Source organism: Lissotriton vulgaris, chromosome 10, assembly GCF_964263255.1.
Source record: "Lissotriton vulgaris chromosome 10, aLisVul1.2, whole genome shotgun sequence".
Classification (NCBI taxonomy): Eukaryota; Metazoa; Chordata; class Amphibia; order Caudata; family Salamandridae; genus Lissotriton; species Lissotriton vulgaris.
Genome location: NC_141698.1, coordinates 242013635 through 242037824, shown reverse-complemented (window position 1 = coordinate 242037824; position 24190 = coordinate 242013635). Strand labels below are relative to the sequence as shown.

Genomic DNA, 24190 nt, shown 5'->3' with positions numbered 1-24190 from the left:
CTAGTAGATGCTTCTTACACTGTCCACCAGTACAGCTTCAAGCACTGGCCACTACTACATGCTTTCAGTGGTTAATTTGAGCCTGTTTGGGGACTGGTACTTAATTCTCCTCATCAGACTTTTCCTGAGAGCAACAGAAGGAAAATCACACAAAACAGAAAGAGGTAAGGACAGGAAGAAGGAACACCAACTCAGCATCATCGTATCACCACCGCACCAACTCAGCACCACCAGAGCACCAGTGCAGCACCCTCAGTATCAGCACAGCACCATCTCAGCATCAGCATAGTACCACCTCATCAATGCAGCACCACCAACACAGCACCAACTCGGCACCAATTCAGCATTAGTACAGCACCACCTCACCACCAGCCCAGCACCAATTTGACATCACTAAGCACCACCTGAGCAGCACCTCCATACAAGTGCACCACCACCTCAGTATTTCTCAGCACCACCACAGCACCCTCTCAGCATAAGTGCACCACCTCCTCATTGATGCACCAGCGCAGAACCACCTTAGCACCACCACTGCACCATCTCAGCATCAGCACAGCACCAGCTCAGCATCACTCAGCACCACCTGAGCACCAGCACACCACCACCACATGAGCATTTCTCATCATCGCTCAGCACCTCCCTCAGCATCAGCACAGCACCAACACAGCACAATTTCAGCATCAGCACAGCACCACCTCCTCATCAGTGCACCACCTTAGCACTAGTGCAGCACCAGCGTGGCACCAGGGCAGCACTACCTCAACATCAGGACAGCACCACCTCAGCACCAGCACAGCACTAGATATACATACTTCGCTTCCCTTGCTCCCGCTTTACACCTCTCCCCTCCGCTGGTATTAGTGTGGCCGTCGGTCACACCAAAGACCAAACTTTGCAGCCCCCGAGAAAATGTCTGTGAACTAGTGTTTAGGATAATGCCAGCTAACTGTCCAGGCTTGGCAACCCAATGCTGTGTGGCTCCTTCTGGTGAGATATAAGTATAATAAGGGAAGAACATTCCATGATTTCTTTTCTCATAAAAGTGCAGTACGAGGCGCTGTTGAATTCTCTGCACCTCAGCCTGTAAAGAAATAGATTCTAGTTCTCTGGCCTATGGGTCCTCTGTCCTTCCTGTTCAGCTGGCCATTCTCATTGGGTACAAATGCAAGCCTGTAACAAGATGAAAGGTCTGTGACTTCTCCCACGCCCCTCCCCCCAAAAGGAAACCTGACTACATGAAACCTACCCACTGTGCTCTGCATACAGTTCCCAATCATGCCAGATGGTTCTGCTTGGGGTAACAATGGATCAATTACTCTGCTCTGATGTTATAGATCTCCTCTTCACCCTGCCCTCCAGCACCCACACACAGACCCTCAGCAGTGGGGTAGATTTCCAATCTATCAAATACAACGTTTTGCTGATTCTCTCTATCAAGGTCACTCCTTTTCTTTTTTTAATTACCAGAGAATTGTATTGAGCGATTTTTCATGAACAAATGAAAAGAGAGAAAAGGACAATCAGAGAATACAAGTGTCCAGTTTAAGATTTACAGTTCAAATGTAGAGTTCTGGAGGGTTGATCGTGGCCTGAGGGTCTAGATTACAGAACAAAATCAAGGTTACAGATGAACATTGAGAGCAGAACAACATATGGAGAATCGGTAAACTCAAAGATGTGTGATATGGCGTAAAAAATAAATGCTAGAAGTAAAGTGAACTGAGTAAAATGAAAGGAGACAGGACGGTATGGTCTTTCTGATTCTCTCTATTATGGTGCCTTCCTTTCCTTTCTCTTGTCCCCCGTGTGGAAGAACTAAGGCAGAATAAACGTTTTACGACGAACAACGTGATATTACTGCTTGACTGGTCAATTGTCTCACCAGGCATTTTGGCCTGAGGCCTTGGCACCAAGGGCATGTGTCCATGTGCATGATTGCTGCTGAAGGAAGTGGAGGGAGACGCAAGCAAGGGCTACTGGCCCATTTTTGAACACTGACTGGATGACCGCCTCAGCCTCTGTACTGCCCTCACCTTGACCATGAAGCGCTCAAGTACCAAAGCAGCTCTTGCTCTAGGTCTTGAACATTAGTGGATGGGAAGGCTGTAAAGGGGCATATTTCTGAAAAAGTCACACAGCAATAGCTCAGTAAGTCACCTTGTTGGGGGCTGCTCTTCATGACTGGGAAAGGGCAGGCATGCACCGTCTTTAAATAATACAGCTCATTCCTGCCTTATCCCCAGTGCTGGCACAGTTTTGGCTACCTATCACCAGTGCAGGTACCCTTACCCCATGGTGGAAGGGTACCTGTGCTGCATACAGGATAGTTTTTGTGAAGGAAGGGGCACCTTCCTGCACAAAAACATAATGCCGATATCGGCAACCCTCTCCTGCACAATGGTAAACAGCTACTTAGCACAGAATGAATCAAAGAAATCACACAACAAATGGTACGTATCTAATTAGCTCTATCAAAAATGGGGACAGTGGGGCTTTTTAAAGAGGTCCAGACTACATGCCCTATCAGGTCCTTAGAACATAAAGTGGATACTGTTCCTCTATGGGGGGTGCCTAGGAGGTATAGGTGCGAGAACCAACCGCCAAAAAGTGAGTGGTGGTGGAGGGGGAAAGGAATGTACTAGGAGGAAGAGGGATATGGGGATCCGGCTTTTGCGGAACTAGGGTCCTCACACACCCAGCAAGCTAGGTGTCATGCTTCATCATCTGGACCTGCTCCTCGTTGGGTCGGCGCTTCAATACCCAACAGGCACCCGCGAAGGGGCTCTTTGTCAGAGATCTTTTGTTCCTTTGCCGTATGATGAAGTGGGGGGGTGTGGCCCGTGGAGGTGTAGATATGGTGAAGTGCAGTGAGTGTGTTAAAAGAGTTTTGATATTCCAAATAAAGTTTTATTCCGGTTGGTAATCCACCTCGTTAAAAACGTGTTGAGTGGCTATTCCCCTAGGGAGGGGCGGTTAGTTGAAACTATGCTCAGCTCTTGGGTTCAACATGTTTCTTGCCTGTTTGTTAAAAATACCGTGGCAATTCTTCAGGACCTATAATGTGAAAAAGTGAAACTATCTACACTAAATGGTGCAGCTGATTGCTAACTACCATCAAGCAAACACTACATCCCGTTGCTCCAGTGGTGTTCAGTGGAAACCGCCCTATTGTGGGAAAATCGCCTCAGCTAGTACGGTTAGTTGAATGGACTCCTCCAAGATAGGTGCCGTGTCCAAAGAGGGGACCGCGCTGGATCATCTACCCTCTTCGCCCATACCAGGATCCTGCACTGGCAGGGGGCTGCATTACCAGTGCAATTGGAGTCATTCACGAATATCTGCAGGTTTATTAAGTCTGCGCTCCTCAAAATTGTTGCTTTGTCGGTCACCTGTGTGGTTGGATGGTTTTATAGGCAATGCTCCAGACTTCACAAAGACCTCTAATATGGGCCATATACTGACTCTGCACTTAAAATTAACTCTGCTGTACCTGGTCATGGTACCATCAACAGTTGCTCCGCACCCTGACCAGGTGCCGTGAGAGTGAGGGGTAGGTTGTCCGCCGACCCAGCGCCCGATTCAAGGTTCAACTCACCTAACAGCGCTGGTCTCACGGGAGTATGCTGCGAGGCTCTAATCTATTCCTTTAGGGTCACCTAAATAGAGCAGGACCCCTTGGCCCTCTTTTTCATCGACCCAGAGAGGCTGTATTTGCCTTCTTCAAAGTGAATGAGCATGTGTTATTGTGTAGTACTTTGTTGAGGTCCTGACGAATCGCCGGTTGGCGAGAAACATGTTGACCACATCAGGGAGTTGAGTTAGTCTGCAGTATATTTATACGGTCTCTAGCTCCCTTCTCACCCCTTTTAACCAGGGAATCAGCCACGTTAATAAAAGTCAGTGTGGACTGATTACCCTTTTTAACTTCCACCCACACTTGCACAGACTACACTTCCTTCATCCTCACACACACCCACCGTCGGCAAGGAACAAAGGAACCCCGCCAAAAGAGTGCCTCCGGGTACTCCGACAGACATTGCAGCGCCGGTCTGTCGAGGGGCAGTGAGTCGATGATGACACTGGACACCCTCCAGTTAGGGTGTGTTCCACACCTAATACTCTGGGTGTTTGAGGCTCTCTAAGTTCCGACAAGGGATCCCATCCAGTCCCCTTACTTTTGATACCTACTCCTCCCATCTTTTTGTCACACCTTCCCTGGGGAACTTTGTACTCTACTGTTTGCTTTACCATCAACTTGGTCCCAGTCTATAATAATCCCCGTCTTTTAAAAGGGCAATAGATCAGATCCAGTCTGTTTTAGACCCATTTCCCTTATAGACTCGGAGGTGAAAATTATTGGTAGGATTTGAGTAAATCCCCTCACGATTGGGCTGAGGAGCAGGGATTTTTGTGTGACCTACAGTATGGGTTTTTCCCTGGTCGGGGAACAATAGAACAGACCTTGAACCTCTATCTTTTAACCTGCAAGTATACCAAGGCCAAGAAGGGGGGCATCAATCTGTCCTTCGTGGATCTGAGCTCGGCCTTTGATAGAGTTAAACGCTCTAAGCTTTCCCCAGATGGATGTTGATTTTGTTTTAATTAATTTTCTGTGTGATTTGCACAAGGTAATTCTAGCAGTGTTAGGTTTGGTACCAATGGGTAATGCTCTGAGCACTTTGAACTTCATTGAGGGGTGCAGCAGAGCTGCATTTTAGCTCCTTATTTATTTATTTTTTATATCAACAACATAGAGCAGGTCCTGACAGTTGCAGGTGTTGATGTCTCCAGAGTAGGAGGCTGCCCAATCCCTGCCTTGGTAAATGCAGACAACATCGTATTAATGGTCCAGTACTGCTAAAAGCTTTGATAAGCTTCCTACTCTTTTTATTAATTTTCTGAATAGTCTTGACCTATCCACAAATTTTTCAAAATCACATGTCATGAAGTTTGGTCCATCAAAAACGAAAACAATTAAATATGTAATAGATGGCCAACACATTAGTATGGTGGGTAAGTTCAAGTACCTGGGGGTACAACTGGATTCTGAGCTTAATTGGCATTCGCTTATTAATCAGAATGATTCCTCTTTTAGCAGGGCGAAATTTGGTATTAGGGATTTTTACCGCCAATTGGGGCCTACTCCTATCCAATCTGTCTTCCAGATCTACGGGGCGAAATGCATCCCTTTAGTGTACTATGGAATTTGGGGATACAGCTAGGGTGCACCTCTCCAAGTCACGGAAAAGAAGTTTTTAAGGAGTGTCCGGGGACTCTGCCAAAGCATACCTTTTGAAATCGTTCATGAAGACTCAATTTGGACAAAGGAGGAGTTAAGTTTCAGTAGACAGATCTTGCAAAACAGCTTAAAATTAGATTCCTTGGTTGACGTATGTGGTGCATAGCCTGCGGGCAATAGGGAGGCCGAATTAGTTTGTTAACACCACAAACATAACTTGTGCTGATGGAAAATGGGTTGAAACCGCTTTTATGACAAGCTGATATCAAAACGTGAGGACGTTGCTTTAACAAAACACTCTATGGGGCACGCGCTATTGGTAAAAACAGTTAGAAATATTTAACCATTTCTGACTTGGGCTCTAACTCATCATCAACGCCGACTGTTGACCTATTTTAGATAAAATGTATTTCACTGATTGGTCCCTTTTAATCGTGGTTGTTTTTAGGTACTCAGATCTGCCTCTTTGCAACTGCGACAACACATCAATTAATGACAAGTTACATATGGTTATGTTCCGCTCAATATACAGTAACTTGAGTCACAAAATTATACGCCCATTTTTCATTACCGCTGAATTTTAACCAAGATAGGCCAGCCTTACTTTTTTTTTAAGTTGTTGAACTCACCTTCTACTTGCTTTTTCCTTGTGTAAAATACTAGTGCAAGTGCACTGACTGATATTTATTACTATTTTATTAATGTGTGTGCCTGCTGCAATCACAGCAGGTGGGGCAACGCTGCTCCACCTTAATAGAGGAGCTGCCGCTGGCTATAAGCCAAAATAAAAGTAAAGGCTCAAATCAATTGTCTTTTATTTATTTGTAATCTAAAATATCAGAATAGAATCTGTACACCGGCATCCATAGCTTATGCTGTGGCAATTTTTCGTGTGCTTTTGTGTTAACAAATGTCATTTATCCAAAACCAGGATTCAAGGGGTTATATTTGTGCAGTAAGGGCATTTTTTCTCCCTGGTGTAAGGTAATTTGTTACAATCAATTTGGAAGCAAAATAAACTATGTTTTTCCAATGTCCATAAACTATGTTTTTCTAATGTCCATTTTACTGTACTGTAACAAATAATGTGAGTTTGATGTTTGTGTTGCAGTGAGGCATATGTCAATGTACCTGTCTTAGTACAGCTACTTAAAATAATATCTGCCATTAGTCACATTTATTTTCACGTCCATGGTATACACGTCTTTAGAGTATACGTTTAGCCAGAAGACTGCTTGAGCAGTCAAAATATACAGTTATCGTTCACAATCCCATTCGCTTCACAATGCCAGTTTATATTAGCTCTCACCATGTACCTATATTCTCATATGGACAAATTGTCAGAGCTCTTGTAATGCCCTTCTGTTCTGACCTGCAACTTGCTCCTAGAAGTAGCAAGAGAGGTCACCCAGTGCTTCTTGATGTACCATGGACTGCTACCCTAGGACTGATATATCCAGAGAGCTCTCAAAATGCACCTCCACTGGCTGGCATAGGGAGTTGAAGGAAGTTACCCATTTATGGCCATCCGGTCACTTACGTTCACCTCTCAGCCTTCCATACAAATGAAGAGTCGTCAGACAGTAGAGAATACAAACCAAAGTTATTTATCAGGATTCACTCGAGCGGAGTCCGATCTGATAAGCCTCCTTAGATAGCTGCCGAGGGACTGACCTTCGTCCACAAGGTAAAGTCAGATATACATTTCAAACACCCCTAAGACACGCCCAGACAGGAATTCTCCAGCCTGGGCACTAATGAACAAAGGAGGTACAGAAGGGTGATCTACCACCCTTAGACCGGGTACACACTATCTTAGCTTCAAGGTTACTCTGCCCGTGCCTGTCTCTCTGAGAGTGGGAGCAAGGCTTCCTACGAGGAAAGGCATGCAAAAACAGAACGAGCAATTCATTAGTGCAGCAAAGCTCAACCTTGAATAATAAAAAGAAACAATCGAGGCTGTTTTCTGCTGAGGTAGACAGTATGAGACAGAGGCTTCATTTCAATCATGGCACAATATGGTGAATGACTACAAAATGGGGCCGGAAATGGTAACTTAACTTGCATAATGCTAGAAGGAGTCAGCTGGACGTGTTTTCCATCCAACAGAGGTGTGAAAGCTACAACTTACAGGTTACATACCATTAGGTTAAGAGAGAGAGAGAGAGAGACCTGTCACTGCTTTCCCAGACCTGACTAACCAATCCCAGTACGCAGATCAGACTGGGTGTCAACCATTCCCCTCCCCATATACCCCTACACACAGGAAAAGGATGACAGTCAAAGTGCTTGCAGAGAGGGGTGGTATGTCATGCAGGCCAGTGTTATTTATGTATAAGGCTCACAGTTTTCTGTTTTTACAGATAAATACAGACAGAAACCAACGTGTTCCCTGTCTGTACTTATTTTTGAAAAGTGGAAAAATACAGAAAATTGTGACTTTTGTTAGTGACTCTACATGAATTCCAAGTCAACAGCCGAACAGATAGACAGCATGGGGAGTTAAACGACAGGATGAGCTATTCTTAAATACAGACATACATTAACATACATTTGTATATAACGCCAATTTTGACCTGTCTTATAGGGGCACATGCATCAATATTGCTTTTTGCGATTCTTTAATTGCGAAAAATAAGTACTCGCAATTAAGGAATTGCAAACTGCAATGCATCAAGAAATTGCGAAAAAAATAGCGATTTCTTAAAATTCCTTAATTGCGATTCTCTAATTGAGAATCGCAATTAAGGAATACCTCCCCATCCATTCCTATGGGCCTAGAGGCCCATAGGAATGAAAGTGAAGACATTCTTAATTTGCGATTCTCCATTAGAGAATCGCAAATTGAGAATGCAATTTCAAGGGTGCTGGGGTGTCCAAAGGACACTCTGTTGCACCCCTGAAATCTGCCTATAAGTACATCTTGCACACACACACATGCTCCAAGGGCATGTGTGTGTGTAAAATGGAACTTTTAAAAATGCACTTTAGTGCATTTTTCAAAGTTTTCGCAAATTTCCATGAAGGTCAACTTCATGGTAATTTGCTCCCCTTATTTGCGAATTTGCTAATTTTTTAAGTTTGATGCATTGCAATTAAGGAATCTCAATTTGAGATTCCTTAAATGCAATCGCAATTTAAGAAATCACAATTTTGCGAATTCTTAAATTGCGAAAAAAGACAAAAATGGTGATGCATCCCAAAAATTGAATTCCATTCGCAAACGGCCGAATTTTGCGATTCGCACCATTTGCGAATGCAATTTACAATGATGCATGTGCCTCCGAGTGTTTTGTTATATTTGGCTGCTTAATCTGCTAAAATGCGACACGCATCAGAGTATGAGTGCATGTTTTCCTGTTAAATAAATGAGGAAATATACCATTTTAAGACTCCATTCATCCTCAAAACACAAAATAAATATGGATAAATACCAAAAAGATGGCCAAAAAATAAATATGGATAAATACAGACGGAAATGTTAAAAAATAAATACCATAAAACCGGGAGCCCTATTTATGTATAGTACCTATGTCGCACAGAGGCTGCTCCAAGGCCCTGAGACTTTTGGCAAATTGAGCGCAACTCTGCCATATATTTGAACAGGCCTTTGGGAGGCTGACATTTCGGGCATCCGTTGATTGCTACACCCTACCCTGGACTGTTTTTAGCAGAAACAGAAAATCTAATTGTGAGCCTCATGGAACAGCTGCAAAACACGTGTGTGTGTCCGTGTGTGCGTGTCTAGGCACGTGTGTAAGTGCGTGTGTGAGCGCTTCCGTCTCACGCACAAATTTCGGGGTTGCATTATCTGTCATAGAAGAGGTAATGGGCAGCATCTCCTGGCTCAGTGTATACAACTGTATTTATTCCCGGGTAGAATTTCCGATTGCTGTTTTGCTAAGGGAAGGAACACGGTGTATCACTGATCACCCAGTGTCATGTCTGGTGCACACAAGTGTATTACAGGCACATGCATGATTTCCTGCTATGGAGAACTGTTTCTCAAAACTACTGTATGACTCTTAAGTAAGAGCAAATATCTGCATAACCGACGGTTTCTTAACCAATATTTAAGGAAAAATAGTGCTGCAAAATGCACCCTTTGGCTTCAATTTTTCTAAGTGTGTTGTGGGGAAATCCACTTCTATGCCTCACCTGCTTATTATGCTCACTAGGGCAGTGTGTGTCTGCATCATTTATTTTTCCTTGGGTTGCTCTTGGTTCCTAATTCAGCCTTGAAACAATACCGTGAAGTTATAGTTGTTTAATATGCCAGAGGATCTGAGCTTTGGGATAATTCAGGCTTGCAAGAGTTAGGAGCTTGCAACAATTTCAGGTTCATAGGAAATGGAGTTTGAAATACATTTTTATTTTTTATTTTGAATAATTCCATCTTGTTTGGATCTATAGTTTGAGATAATGCTCGTCTGCAAGTGTCCCCACTGGCAATCGTCAAAGTTTAGGATAAATACATTTTAAGAGGGTCTAAAAACTGTGGTTCATTCAACTTGGGGGTTGTTTGAAATTAGGTTTCAATCTGGCGAAGGGTGGTCTTCTGTTGGGTTATTGTCAGATCTATATGATGGAGTCTCAGTTTCTTTCATATCCCTGGATATGCTAGTTTTCTAAAGAAAAGTGTGCAGTATTCCTTCAGTCCTGGGTCACAAGTGAGCCTGGTTTTAACAGTGTGATGTACAAATGCAGGCTGTGGCCAATCGCAGGCACGCTCTGCATTGAGCAAGCAAAGCCCACTTCCCATTGTTCGTTCCAAAGAGGAAAAGCCACTTCCTGTCACTGCCTTTGCTCTTAAGATTTCTATCCTGCAGAGGAGAGAGCGACTCCGACAAGACGCGATGGGGAACGCCACCAGTGAAAACAAGGACTTCCCGAAGCCCTTCTCCCTATGTAGCCGACGCAACAGCACCGATAACGAAGAAAGTGTTCCACTGGACAGCCATCACAATGGGCAAGTACAACCTCATCTTCCAGCTGTGCTTTTAGACTTTCCATTGTAGTGCACCTTGAGAAAGTGAACAACTTGCATGGGACCTGGAAGCTTTCTCCTTGCTACTTCAAACCCTATTGGGTCAGCTTGTCGCAATTGATTGTTGCAAAAGATTCATAGGTGTGAGGTTGATCGCTTACCTTCCATGACTGTTGGTTGCTCTGGGTTCACATCTAAAACTGATCAAAGAGACTCATTGGCAACACAGTCGCGGAGATGAGTTTGTTGAGAATCCTCTGCACATACCAGTTGCTCTAGCATTACATCTTGGGGTATACCACCAAATGTGTGTGCGGTAGAACATGCCGCTTCCCCTCCAGCGACAGAACTTTGTGTTGTCATTTGTATCTTGACTTGACAGATGCTGCCATTCCTTTGTATCAGCTGCTCTGGATTTTCGCTACTATTCCCAGAGTGAAGGCATGCTGATATCATGTTTAACCGTGGTGCCCTGAGCTCCGGAGGGTGCATGGGGCTGTTGGAGGTACTTGTGTTCTGTGTCTGCACCTGTATGGGTAGTGCACTAGCCCTCATAGAATGTGGCGCTGTGTCGTTTGTGCCCAAGTAGTGGTTGGATCGGTGATACAATGTATATATGGTCATTGATATCTTTGTTTGTCTCTGATCCAATTTGTGCACAGTGTTTTTTCTCTGTGTTGTGATATATGAGAGTGTTGTGACCCTCTTTGTGGCTTGATGTTTTTTGTAATTGTCCTGTTCGTTCTTTTTCAGATGCTGTATAGTCTGTGATTTGTCGCTGCATGGTTCTGTGGTCTGTTTGCATTGTATGAAGTGCTGCATACTTTGTGTACTCTGTATTTCGTGATTTGACGTCACTGTGGTCCAGTTCATGGTCTTTCAGATGCTGTATAGTCTGTGATTTGTCGCTGCATGGTTCTGTGGTCTGTTTGCATTATATGAACTGCTGTATACTTTGTGTACTCTGTATTTCGTGATTTGACGTCACTGTTGTCCTGTTCATGATCTTTCAGATGCTGTATAGTCCGTGATTTGTCGCTGGATGCTTGTGTGGTCTGTTTGCATTGTATGAGGTGCTGTATACTTGGTGTACTCCGTATTTCGTGATTTGACGACACTGTGGTCCTGTTTATTCTCTTTCAGATGCTTTATAATCTGCGTTTTGTCGCTGGATGGTTCTGTGGTCTGTTTGCATTGTATGAGCTGCTGTATAGTCTGTATTTCGAGATTTGACGCAGGGATATCTTAAGGATTTTGGGGGACCTGGGCCAAACGTATTTTGGGGGCCCCTGCTAGGAATAGCTTTCAATTTATGATCTAATTTCAGCTTTTTTATGTACCTTTTGGCCAGGTCGCACTCGTCCAAATTTTTAATGTGTTTACATCTAATTTTCAGGGGTTGTGACGTGTAATATTGCTGCAAATAATCTCTATGACAGCCTCCTATTTCTCATATGTGAGGTTGTGTTTTCATCTAAAAAACTTCTTTATGGACGTTGTATTAAACCTAAACACCAGATTTCTCTGCAAAATGTTTGTAATAGACACATACAACAACCACATTAAAAATAAATGTATTTAAGGAAAATATTATTTATAACAATCTGTTTAAAAATAACTCAAGGTGACAAGGACAAGACTTTCTGCAGAACCGAGCTAGCTCTATCAAGGGGCCCCCATGAAAGTCTGGGGCCTGCCAGAGCCCACTTTGCCCATGCCTTAAAACGTCTCTGATTTGACGCCACTGTGGTCCTGTTTGCCCTCTTTAAGGTGCTGCACAGTCTCTGTTTTGTCACCGGTTGGTTGTGTGGCCAGTTTGCATTGTATGAGGTGCTGCATACTCCGTATTTCGTGATTTGACGCCACTGTGGTCCTGTTTGCCCTCTTTAAGGTGCTGCACAGTCTCTGTTTTGTCACCGGTTGGTTGTGTGGCCAGTTTGCATTGTATGAGGTGCTGCATACTCCGTATTTCGTGATTTGACGCCACTGTGGTCCTGTTTGCCCTCTTTAAGGTGCTGCACAGTCTCTGTTTTGTCACCGGTTGGTTGTGTGGCCAGTTTGCATTGTATGAGGTGCTGCATACTCCGTATTTCGTGATTTGACGCCACTGTGGTCCTGTTTGCCCTCTTTAAGGTGCTGCACAGTCTCTGTTTTGTCACCGGTTGGTTGTGTGGCCAGTTTGCATTGTATGAGGTGCTGCATACTCTGTATTTTGTGATTTGACGCCACTGTGGTCCTGTCTGTACCCTCTTCGGTGCTGCACAGTCTCTGATTTGTCACTGGATGGTTCTGCGGTCCTGTTTGCACTGTATCAGTTACTGTTTAGTCTGGGTCTTGTCACTGGATGGTGCTGTGGCCCTACTTGTACTGTATGAAGTACAGTTGGTGTTTTGTTGTTGTTAAAAAAAGGTCTTGTTTGTAAGAAGTGGCTGGTTCTATGTCCTGTTACCAGATCCTGCTGTGATCCTGTTTGTATAGTGTCTGGTGTTATGGTCATGAGTTCTGCATCAGCTGTATACTTTGATTAAGATTTTTGGCGCGTGCTGTGGTTATTATTATTATTATTAAAACCATTTATTAAGCGCCTGGTTACCCAAAAACAGTGTGTCCCCGCGCTGAATACTGCACAAAAAAGCTAAGAGGACGAGACAGAAGTAAATCATTTGAGGGGCAGAAGTGGCACAGGGGTTAGGCCTGAGGGAAGAGGAAAGTTTTAAGTTTTCTTCGGAACATACTCTCGGAGGGCTCCATCCGGAGCCCTCCGGTGGTTCTGTTCGTATTGCAAGCTGTGTTGTATTATCTGTGTTTTGTGATTTGACAACACTGTGGTCCTGTCTGTACTACTTCAGGTACTACATATGATGGGGCAGATTCACAAGAATGTGCCGCAGTGCGGTACCGCAAGCCCTTTGACTGCGCCACTCTGCAGCACTTTCAAAGCACAGGAATGCATCATATTTACAATAATATGTTGCATCCCTGTGCTCTCCAATGCTACGCACAAACAGCTGCCATGCGCCTGCGCAGGCACTCTTGCACCATGGTGCAAGGATGCCTGCGTCATGGAGAGACTGTTTTTGTGCAGGAAGGTCACCTTCCTGCACAAAAACAATCACTACAGGCATTTTCCTCTTTCAATGTGTGCTGTAGAATGCAGCACACTTTGAAAGAGGAAAAAACAAGGAAAATTAAATGGAAACTCCCCTAGGGTGGCGTAGCATCCTAACGCATTTCCAAGTTTACGATTCCTTGTAAATCTGGAAAGGTGTCAGGTTCCACGGGTGTTGTGTGGTAACACCCACAGCAACACCCATGGAACTCCCCTTTCGCGCAGTGTTGCGTGTAAAGGGGCCGTATTTACAAGGACAGGAAAAGCCACGCAGGGTGGCTTTTCCTGTCCTTGTAAATATGGGACAGTGAAATGCGCTTCCGGTGCGTCACGTATAGTGATGCAGTGGTGGCACAAGGGACTTGTAAATTTGCCCCTTTGTGTTTTGTTAATGGATGGCGCTATGCTCCTGTTTGTACTGTAGTAGGTGCCGTTTAGTGTTTTCAGTGGACGGTGCTACGGGGTCGGTTTGTAATGTATGAGGTACTCCATGGTCTGTGATTTGTTGTCAATGAAGAAGTCTTGTTCATAAGACGTTTCTTTACTGTGTGTGTCTTATTAGTAGATGGGGGTGTCCTCCTGTTAGCACAGTTGCTGGTGCTACAGTCGTATGTGTGCTATACCAGGAGCTGTATAATGTGAGTTTTTATTATTAGATTGCACTGTAGTCCTGTTTGTGCTGCATGAGGTGCCCTAGAGTCTGTGCTTGGTTATGATTGACTCTTTGAGCCTGTTGTACTGACCAGGTGCCCCAGAGCCGGTGTTTTATTACTGGGTGATAGGCGCTGTGGTTCTGAAATCTTGCTGTTCTCCAATCTATGGCAAGTGTCTCGTTGTATTTTTTACTTTGGTGTGCTTCCGTTATTGTATGACTGTCACGGTCTATGTCTTCACATTCTATGGCAACAACAACCTGAGTAAATAACGGATTGCATAAGGCTGTACTTCTGTAAAAACCAACCTCAAGCCAACTGCCTTCAGAGCAGCAGGTCTCCCACTGTCCATTTACAAACCCAGAAAGCATCACGGAGCAGCTCGAAAGCAGACAGTGCCGTCCGCGTTGTAAACCCTCCACCGCCACCAGCTGCGGCAACGTCACTACTGCCTGTAATACGTTGCATATAGGCAAGGACACTGGAAGGCAAGTCTGCAGCTACTGCCGATTCCGCATAAATAGGCTAGGCGTAATTTACGCCGGTGGTTGCAGTTGGTTTGCACTTTCATTCATTTTTGGAGAAGAGGACTTATTGTTTCATTATCAGACTGCCTGGAGAAAGGCAGAAAGGGCAGAGGAAAGGAAGAAGAAAGATATGGGCAAAAAGTGGCACAGGAAGAAAATAAAGATGGAAAGTAACCTGCAAGAGGTACATAACTAGAAAGGAAGCATAGTATCGTCATTGGCATCCTTCCCCACCCCTCCAACATAACATACATTCCAATAAATAAACACACAACACAATTTTTTGTTTGGGAAAAGTTGCTTCAAGTTTATTAGATACACCGTTACGTAATAGGTGGGTTATCTTACGGGCGATTCAAGGGCAGGCAACCAACTGGGCCACCTGATGAGCCAGGCAGCACTAGGGCGAACCCCACCTGTGCTGCCCACACTTGTGATCCTCTTCCCGGATCAAGTGACCCTTGGTACCTTCTTACTCATGCCCCTTTCCGGGCAGAGTGTAACATAGCAACCCCCCACCGGTTGTTCAGGCCCACAACCGCCCAAAGGACTAGCGGGGCGCCGACACTATTTCCAGGACCCTCCAATGAGCCTCCTAGGATTTGGCTCTGGCCCCCTATGGTGCCGTGCAGAGATTCCCTTCTGTACCGGCCTGCTTCCAGATCGCCACAGCTCTGGAGGTGGCCACCAACACCGCCATAGCCCCCCACCACAGCGATGGTCTTACCTGCAACCTCTCATCTCTAGCATCTTACTTAAGTCTAGGAGAAAACGGTCCATGCCTACTGGCAATAAGTGAACGCCATCAGCCTCAGAGTACCCTTTCACATTCTCCTGAATCATCTCGTGTCAGATGAATCCCAGACCCCTCTGGTCAGTAAACTTGCGCAATGCCCCATTAACTCGCTTACGGAAATGCTCGACCGCCTCCCCAGATTTTGCCCCATGCCATATTCTACGTGGAATCATCTCTGACCAGTAAACCTCACATTGCCCCATGCGCTTGCTGATTTTACCTCAATCGCTTTTCATGGCCTGTAAGAGTAACCTTCTCCCCATGGCAATAAGGTTGTTGCCCCACAAGTGTATCACTAACATTTTGAGCCCTCTGTGCGGCCAGTCTGTTCCTGAGGCGTCTCCATCTCATTCCAAGGAAACCCATCCACTCAAACTGTGTCTGTGGGAATCCCCGCATCCAGTTCTGGTGCGCCGACCACTGAGCCACCCTGGAGATGCATGAATGCCCGATCACCCATACCTGGAGCCCTAGTAAAGTCAGAGACACGGTTTTCACACTCCACTCTTTTAATGATTGTTCATAACACGCATAATATGACATGAAGTACACTGCAATTCACTGCACGCTAATAATGCACAAAGTACAGCAAGGGCAGACGTAGCACTTGTAGCATTCGGACTCCCACCGCCAAACCTTCTTTATGCCCCCTGGCTCCATGCCTGCCTTGAAAGCAGCCGTGGCCGCCCCTATCCTGAAGGAGTGTCTAGAGTGTCTAGAGTATTTCTTATCTGGCTGTGACAGGCCTGCCCAAGATAAGCTCGCCCTCATTAGCCGTTCCATCTGGTACCTAGTCCAGGGACCCTGGTCAGCATGTATCAGTAGGTAGCCGGGGCGTTGGGATGGCACGCAAGGTACTCCCTGACCTTGGTGATCACCTACCGGCCTTAGCACCACATCAACACCCCGCCCTTCCTGATCTGTTTTGGACTTCCTAAGGCGGATGGACAGGGTGTCCGCGAGGGCGACATCTTGAATGCTTAAGGCATCCCCGAACTGTCGGTCTTGGATCTAGTCACCAGTTCACTAATGCGAAAGGCGCCAAAGAACGCCAAGCAGAAGGCTGCAGCAAAGAGTGTTGCCTCAAACTTCAAATAGGTGACTCCGTCTAACACATCCAGCATACCCGTGAGAATGTAAAAATCGATGGGGGCCCTACTGCCTGGGGCCCTGGGCTCATCTCCGGCCCAACCCTTGAGGGCCGCCGTGTAAGACGAGCAAAAGGGGGCGCCAAAATGGTGAGGGAGGGATATATACCCTCCCCAAGTCCTGGCGCCCAGGAAGTGACGCCCCTCTTGCGCCGCAACCAGGCTGGGGGGCTCCACCCAGAGTCCCTGCCCCTGATGGGGGCGGGGGTGTGTGATGCCCAGGTGACACTAGAGTGCAGACCTCTCTAGTAGCCCCCTGCGGGGGGAATCAGCCAGCAGCATAGTGTGGGGAAAGTCATGAAGCACGAGGCGGACTCTTGGCTAGGCAGCCATGGACTTCATCAAACTTGGCTTTTGGTAGCTTAAACAGTGCTTCATCACCTATCAAGCCATTAGAAAGGATTTTGCATGGGCCCTGCAGTGCAGCTGCAGACAGTCTGCGGCAACTGGCTGCACAAGGTCCACCCTTTGACCAACGCATTCCGACTTTACAGGGGTTCTATTCTAGTCCATAGGGGCTTATATAGCGCATATCGACCCGGAGGTATCCCGGCACGTAGGTGAGGAAGAACTCTCCCCATCAGGGACATAACATAGGGCCTTGCTGCCCCTGCAGCGCAGTGGGGTCCAAAGCCTTCAGGGGCCTACCATTCATCTCAAGGCCAATAAATATCTGTGAGTCATTGGAGTCTCAGGGCCCTTCATTACATTCTACAGGGAGGGTATCATTTTGTGTTATGCCACTGATCCCCATACTGTATATTTCTTACATTCTGAACCTCCTGTTAGGATCGGGCAATACTTCTGTCTTCAGCAGAAAACATACAAACCAAATATTTAAATACCATCAGGGCCGGACTGGCTTTGTCCCGGTGGGCCGGAAGGGTAGAGCGTTTTTCTGGGTGGTGGGGGCCGTTTTTATTTCTGGGGACAAGTTTTGCTGCAGTACTTCTCACAAGCACTCCCCCCTTCCGCCCCGGCCTGTCCAACTGAACTGCCAGGGATGTTTTGTGTGTTCCCAGTCAGGCTTTGAATACCATCAGAACAGGCTGGGAAAATGATAATGTAATTCCCGCGGAATGGAAGTAATTCAATACAAGGGCTTGATTCTGATGAGGAAATTACAAAAAACAATTTGATGGACAGAATGTAGATCAATGTCTTACATTCACCCCAGTACAAGGATCTGGGCCTAAATCCATCGTTTTTTGCACTCCACACCACCCTGGGTCAGATAATGGCTTTATGCAAATCAGCTCTGACCCTGTGCCCCATGGGAACAGTCCAGTCCGAACTACAACAGCCATATCTTTCCCAGACCGGAATCAAGCATCCGAGGACTGGACTGGTTTCGAGGTAACACCTCTCATCAGCCCAGCTAGCTTGACTCCAGTGGTGTGGAGGCTCTGGGACCCACGTCTGAGCTACCCCAGTACACTCAGGGAGAAAATTACAAAAAACAATTTGATGGACAGAATGTAGATCAATGTCTTACATTCACCCCAGTACAAGGATCTGGGCCTAAATCCATCGTTTTTTGCACTCCACACCACCCTGGGTCAGATAATGGCTTTATGCAAATCAGCTCTGACCCTGTGCCCCATGGGAACAGTCCAGTCCGAACTACAACAGCCATATCTTTCCCAGACCGGAATCAAGCATCCGAGGACCGGACCGGTTTCGAGGTAACACCTCTCATCAGCCCGGCTAGCTTGACTCCAGTGGTGTGGAGGCTCTGGGACCCACGTCTGAGCTACCCCAGTACACTCAGGGAGAAAATTACAAAAAACAATTTGATGGACAGAATGTAGATCAATGTCTTACATTCACCCCAGTACAAGGATCTGGGCCTAAATCCATTGTTTTTTGCACTCCACACCACCCTGGGTCAGATAATGGCTTTATGCAAATCAGCTCTGGCCCTGTGCCCCATGGGAACAGTCCAGTCCGAACTACAACAGCCATATCTTTCCCAGACCGGAATCAAGCATCCGAGGACCGGACCGGTTTCGAGGTAACACCTCTCATCAGCCCGGCTAGCTTGACTCCAGTGGTGTGGAGGCTCTGGGACCCACATCTGAGCTACCCCAGTACACTCAGGGAGAAAATTACAAAAAACAATTTGATGGACAGAATGTAGATCAATGTCTTACATTCACCCCAGTACAAGGATCTGGGCCTAAATCCATCGCTTTTTGCACCCCACACCACCCTGGGTCAGATAATGGCTTTATGCAAATCAGCTCTGACCCTGTGCCCCATGGGAACAGTCCAGTCCGAACTACAACAGCCATATCTTTCCCAGACCGGAATCAAGCATCCGAGGACCAGACCGGTTTCGAGGTAACACCTCTCATCAGCCCGGCTAGCTTGACTCCAGTGGTGTGGAGGCTCTGGGACCCACGTCTGAGCTACCCCAGTACACTCAGGGAGAAAATTACAAAAAACAACTTGATGGACAGAATGTAGATCAATGTCTTACATTCACCCCAGTACAAGGATCTGGGCCTAAATCCATCGTTTTTTGCACTCCACACCACCCTGGGTCAGATAATGGCTTTATGCAAATCAGCTCTGACCCTGTGCCCATGGGAACAGTCCAGTCCGAACTACAACAGCCATATCTTTCCCAGACCGGAATCAAGCATCCGAGGACCGGACCGGTTTCGAGGTAACACCTCTCATCAGCCCGGCTAGCTTGACTCCAGTGGTGTGGAGGCTCTGGGACCCACGTCTGAGCTACCCCAGTACACTCAGGGAGAAAATTACAAAAAACAATTTGATGGACAGAATGTAGATCAATGTCTTACATTCACCCCAGATACAAAATAACGATGGATTTAGGCCCAGATACTTGGACTGGGGTGAGTGTGTGACATTGATCCACATTCTGTCCATCACTTGTTGTGTTTGTGATTCTGATGAGGAGCATATAGCATGGAAGAAAAATCTTGTCCAATGGTAAGGAAAGGATTCACGCATAAATATTCCATCCATTGGACACGGCCAATGGTTCTTCAAATTATTTTCACGGATCATTTAAATGTCTTTTTATTTACCTCTTGAGTTGGGCTTTGCAAAATGTGTGTAATTTGCTTTTGTGATAATATGTATTAATGTAAAATGAAAAAAGGCATTGGGCACTATATTTTATTCTCCATTTTGTACGCATGGATGCATTTCACGTTAAAAACCCACGAAAAAACACAAGCGTCGCCAAAAGCAGCCTCTCGCATTCAGGTTGATAACGTTGTTCACATGCATTCATGCAAAATTTTTGCCATAAACAGCACAGAATTATGTGGCGTTGTGCAATAGCGTATTTCTGAAATTTCTCGTAAAAGAAATAAGGCAAAATACCCAAGATTATGTACAGGGAATGGAAAGGTCACCCAAGCTTACTCTTGAGTCCGAAATAGACATACATCATATTCAAAACAAACTTAATAGGAGGTGGAGAGAACGTCCTGAGAACATCTGATGTTCCTGTGTTGTTTTTAAAGACATTTCAGATAATCAGTGGTGAATACCATGTATATATTGTTTGCTTCATAGGTTTGTACATTTTTTCATAACATTTCTGGACCTGGTTTACAAAGAAAAGACTAAATGTAGACTCATCAATGGGTGCAGATTTGCAGGTTTTAGCTTGTCACAAAACTTACCAGTCAAACATCTGAAGAGTGGTGCCAAGCGCAGGTTCCCAGGCATACTTCTGAGAAAGTCCCATGACACTTCATGCATAGGTATTTCAGGAATGCAGAATCCTATCATATGTGGGGAGGAACTGGCTGCTGCTTTCAGACACCTCTCTCAAATGATGGGTGTGCATAGCAGGCTGTGAGAAGGGACTGAATTCTCCTTTCAGACCTCTCTCTCAGATGATGGGTATGCTTACTAGGGTGTGGAGAGGGACTGGCCTTTCCTTTCAGACCTCTCTCTCTCAGCTGATGGATGCGAGTAATAGGGTCTAAGGAGGGACTTTCTTCTCCTTTCAGACCTTTCTCTCAGATGATGGATGTGCATAGCAAGGCATGAGGAGGGACTGACCTCTCCTTTCAGACCTCTCCCTCAGCTGATGGATGTGCGTAGTAGGGTGTAGAGAGGGACTGGCTTCTCCTTTCAGACCTCTCTCTCTCAGCTGATGGATGCGAGTAATAGGGTCTAAGGAGGGACTTTCTTCTCCTTTCAGACCTTTCCCTCAGATGATGGATGTGCATAGCAAGGCATGAGGAGGGACTGACCTCTCCTTTCAGACCTCTCCCTCAGCTGATGGATGTGCGTAGTAGGGTGTAGAGAGGGACTGGCTTCTCCTTTCAGGCCTTTCTCTCAGATGACAGGTGTGCAAAGTGGATTCTCTGCTGAGTCCCTCTCTTTCAGATGACAGGTGTGCGTAGTAGTGTATGGGGAGAGAATGTAATCTTTGCTTAGTCCCTCTCTCTCAGATTATTGTTGTGCGTAGTAGGGTGTGGAGACCGACAGGCCTTTCGTTTCAGACCGCTCTCTCACATGATGGATGTGCGTAATAGGGTGTGGAGAGGGACAGGCCTTTTCCTTTTAGACCTCTCTCTCACATGATGGATGTGCATAGTAAGGTGTGGGGGGGTACTGGCTTCTCCATTCAGATCTCTCTCTCTCATATGATTGTTGTGCATAATAGGGTGTAAGGAGTGACTGGTGTCTCTTTTCAGACCTCTCTTTCAGATGAGGGGTATGCTTAATAGGGTGTGGGGAGAAACTAGCCTCTCTGGTGAGACTTCTCCCTTCTCCTGTGTGTGTGTGTGTAGCTGGGGATGCCCCTAAAAGAGCCTCCGCCATTTGCCATGTTCTGGTCCCCGAACCTATTGTAGCTAACAGCTATAGGAGAGTCTCTTGAATTCGAGTAATGTCAAATCACAGGATGAAAGCAGAGATCTACCACTGGTTTGTGCTTTTCCTCTCTGATTCCGAGGAAACTTCTGTTTCTGCAATGCAAATCTTAGCTATCAATGAACGTTTTTTAAATAAACTGCAATGCATTTTCTATTAAAAAAAACGATCATAGCCAGGTAACCCATATAAGGGACCCCAAATGGTATAAGCCAGAGTGCAAAATGACCAACGTAATGCTAAAAAATGCTGTCCAAGGGTGCAGACATGCCGACATTATTGAAGCATGATCTAAGTATAAATTGGCACTTGCTGAAGCCAAGCATGACTGGGAGGAGAGGTACTGGAAGTATCTGCTACAGGCTATTAAAATTAAAGACAGCAGATCCTTCTAGCACTAGCATAGATAGCATGAATTTCCACCGCGATAATATTGAGCCCAAGAAGTTGATAGACAACTTCTCCATATTGTATGCCCTTGAAACCTTAAACACCCAATCTCCCTGCACTAAACCTAGAGGCCTTACTCAATGTGCATTAAATCCAACCCACTGGAAGACTACTGAGGTATCTTTCTTCAGTGTAGAAGACACCCTCTCTGATCCTATTAGACCCAAGTCAGCAAACGCTCCCAGACCGGATTGATTACTGGGTGAATTTGATAAATCTAAACCATAGATACTGGCTAGCTATATTAACCTTATGTCAAATGCAATAGCTGCTGGGGGAGAAATACCAGATACCTGGAGGGGGTGGAAATAATTCCAGTTTTTAAGAAAGGCGACACATATAGTCCGTCCAAATTCAAACACAAGGAGATGATGGACGGAGCGATGACACTTTTCAGACACTCACCTCCAGTCACAGATCTGGGTTGAATCCATCATCGTTCTTTAGCTCACTTCGCCACCCAAGTTCAAACACAACTATATGCAAATCAGTCTTGACCCTGTGCCTCATGGGAACAGTCCAGCCTGAATTGCCAAGCCATGTCTTCCCTGGACTGGAAAAAGCATCCTAGGACTGGTTGCGGGGTAACACCCTCATCCCCCAGGCTATCTTGAAACCAGTGGCAAAGTGAGCAAGCGGCCCACGCATGGGCATACCTTGCCTACTTAGGGCGAACAAAGCAAACACAAGAAGATGATGGATGGAGTGCTGAAACGTTCCAGCCACTCACCTCCAGGCACATATCTGGATTAAATCCATCATCGTTCTTTAGCTCACTTTGCCACCCCAGTTCAGACACAGCTATATGCAAATCAGTCTTGAGCCTGTGCCTCATGGGAACAATCTTGCCCGAACTGCCAAGCCATGTCTTCCCTGGACCGTAAACAAGCATCCTGGGACCGGTTTGGTGTAACACCCCTCATCAGTGAGGCTAGCTTGAATCTAATGGCAAAGTGAGCAAGGGACCCACATCGGGGTATACCTTGCTAACTTAGGGCAAACAAAGCAAACACAAGGAGATGATGGACAGAGAGCTGAAACATTGAAACTTTTCGGACACTCACCCCCAGTAACAGATCTGGGTTGAATCTATTATCGTTCTTTAGCTCACTTCACCACCCCAGTTCAGACACAGCTATATGCAACTCAGCCTTGACCCTGTGCCTCATGGGAACAGTCCAGCCCAAACTCCCAAGCCATGTCTTTCCTGGACAAGAAACTAGCATCCATGCACCGGTTTTGGGGTAACATCACTCATCAGCCAGGCTAGCTTGAATAAAGTGACAAAGTGAGCAAGGGACTCACGTCTGGGCATACCCTGCCAACTTAGGGCAAACAAAGCAAACACAAGGAGATGATGGACGGAGCACTGAAACTTTTCAGACACTCACCCCCAGTCACAGATCTGGGTTAAATCCATCATCATTCTTCAGCTTACTTCACCACCCCAGTTCAGACACAGCTGTATGCAAATCAGTCTTGACCATATCTTTACGGTTATGCAGGAAAGCTGCCAACCGCTAGCACTTTCAAAATACCACAACCTCTCTTACATTTACAGAGAGTTTGCACTCAAAGACTTGAAAATATCCACTTATTTATTGCACTGAGCAACACAGTAAAGGTCCACTTTAAAATGCATCAGGTAACTTGAAAATCCAATTGTGATGAGAGACGTGTTTAGGCTGAATCTCACCCTTTCTCAATCTTGTTAAACTGGCAATTAGATTGCTTGGTATATACTTCCAGAAAGCTGGATATGGAAAAAATACTTCCAATGTTCGTCAGCAGGACAAGTAAAACGCAATGTTACTTCATAATCAGATAACATTTGCATTTCGAGCAGCAATATTATTGTGTGTGTGTGTAAACCTGAATTAGGTACAATATAAATGTATATACAGCCATTACCTCCAGGCTGCTCGGTATGCAAAGTTACAATACTTGAATATCTATTTGAATTTGTTAATTTCTACCTGGGGAATATTGCATTTTAACTATCTCAGCACGAAAAGCAACAAGAACAGCCATTCCAAGTATGCCTGTGCTGCCCACTCTTACTCACATCAGCTTCCAATGTAGCCATCAGTTACATTTCCGACAACAATTATTTTGCCTCTTTAACATAATCACTGTTCAGCTTAGTAGATGGAGTAATTTAATTACCGTTTTTTACTGATCATAGGCTCCCTGCACCTCAATCCGCCAAAGAGTGTGAGTCAGGGCCGGACTGGCATTTGCGGGTACCGGGCATTTCCCCGGTGGGCTGGAGGGGTGGGGGCCGGTTTTGTGGACGCAGGGGGCCGCTTTTCTTACAGAGTGCCGGTTTTGTAAAATCGGCCCTCTGTAAGAAAAGCGGTAGCAGTGCTTTGCGTTTAACAACCCCCTCCCCTCCCGTTACCAGGGCCGGTG

The 24190-nt window shown here is 45.7% G+C and overlaps 1 protein-coding gene across 2 annotated transcripts in view; it reads left to right on the top strand.

The window, feature by feature from the left end:
- Nucleotides 1-10065: 10065 nt before the first annotated feature.
- The window catches only part of NOS3 (nitric oxide synthase 3), a 1079476-nt gene continuing 1065351 nt past the window's right edge, over nt 10066-24190 (top strand). For both annotated transcript variants that reach the window (XM_086940927.1, XM_086940926.1), the window contains exon 1: nt 10066-10208. In XM_086940927.1, coding sequence (XP_086797053.1) covers nt 10096-10208 — 113 coding nt within the window. In that variant the 5' untranslated portion in view covers nt 10066-10095. The remainder of the gene's footprint in view (nt 10209-24190) is intronic.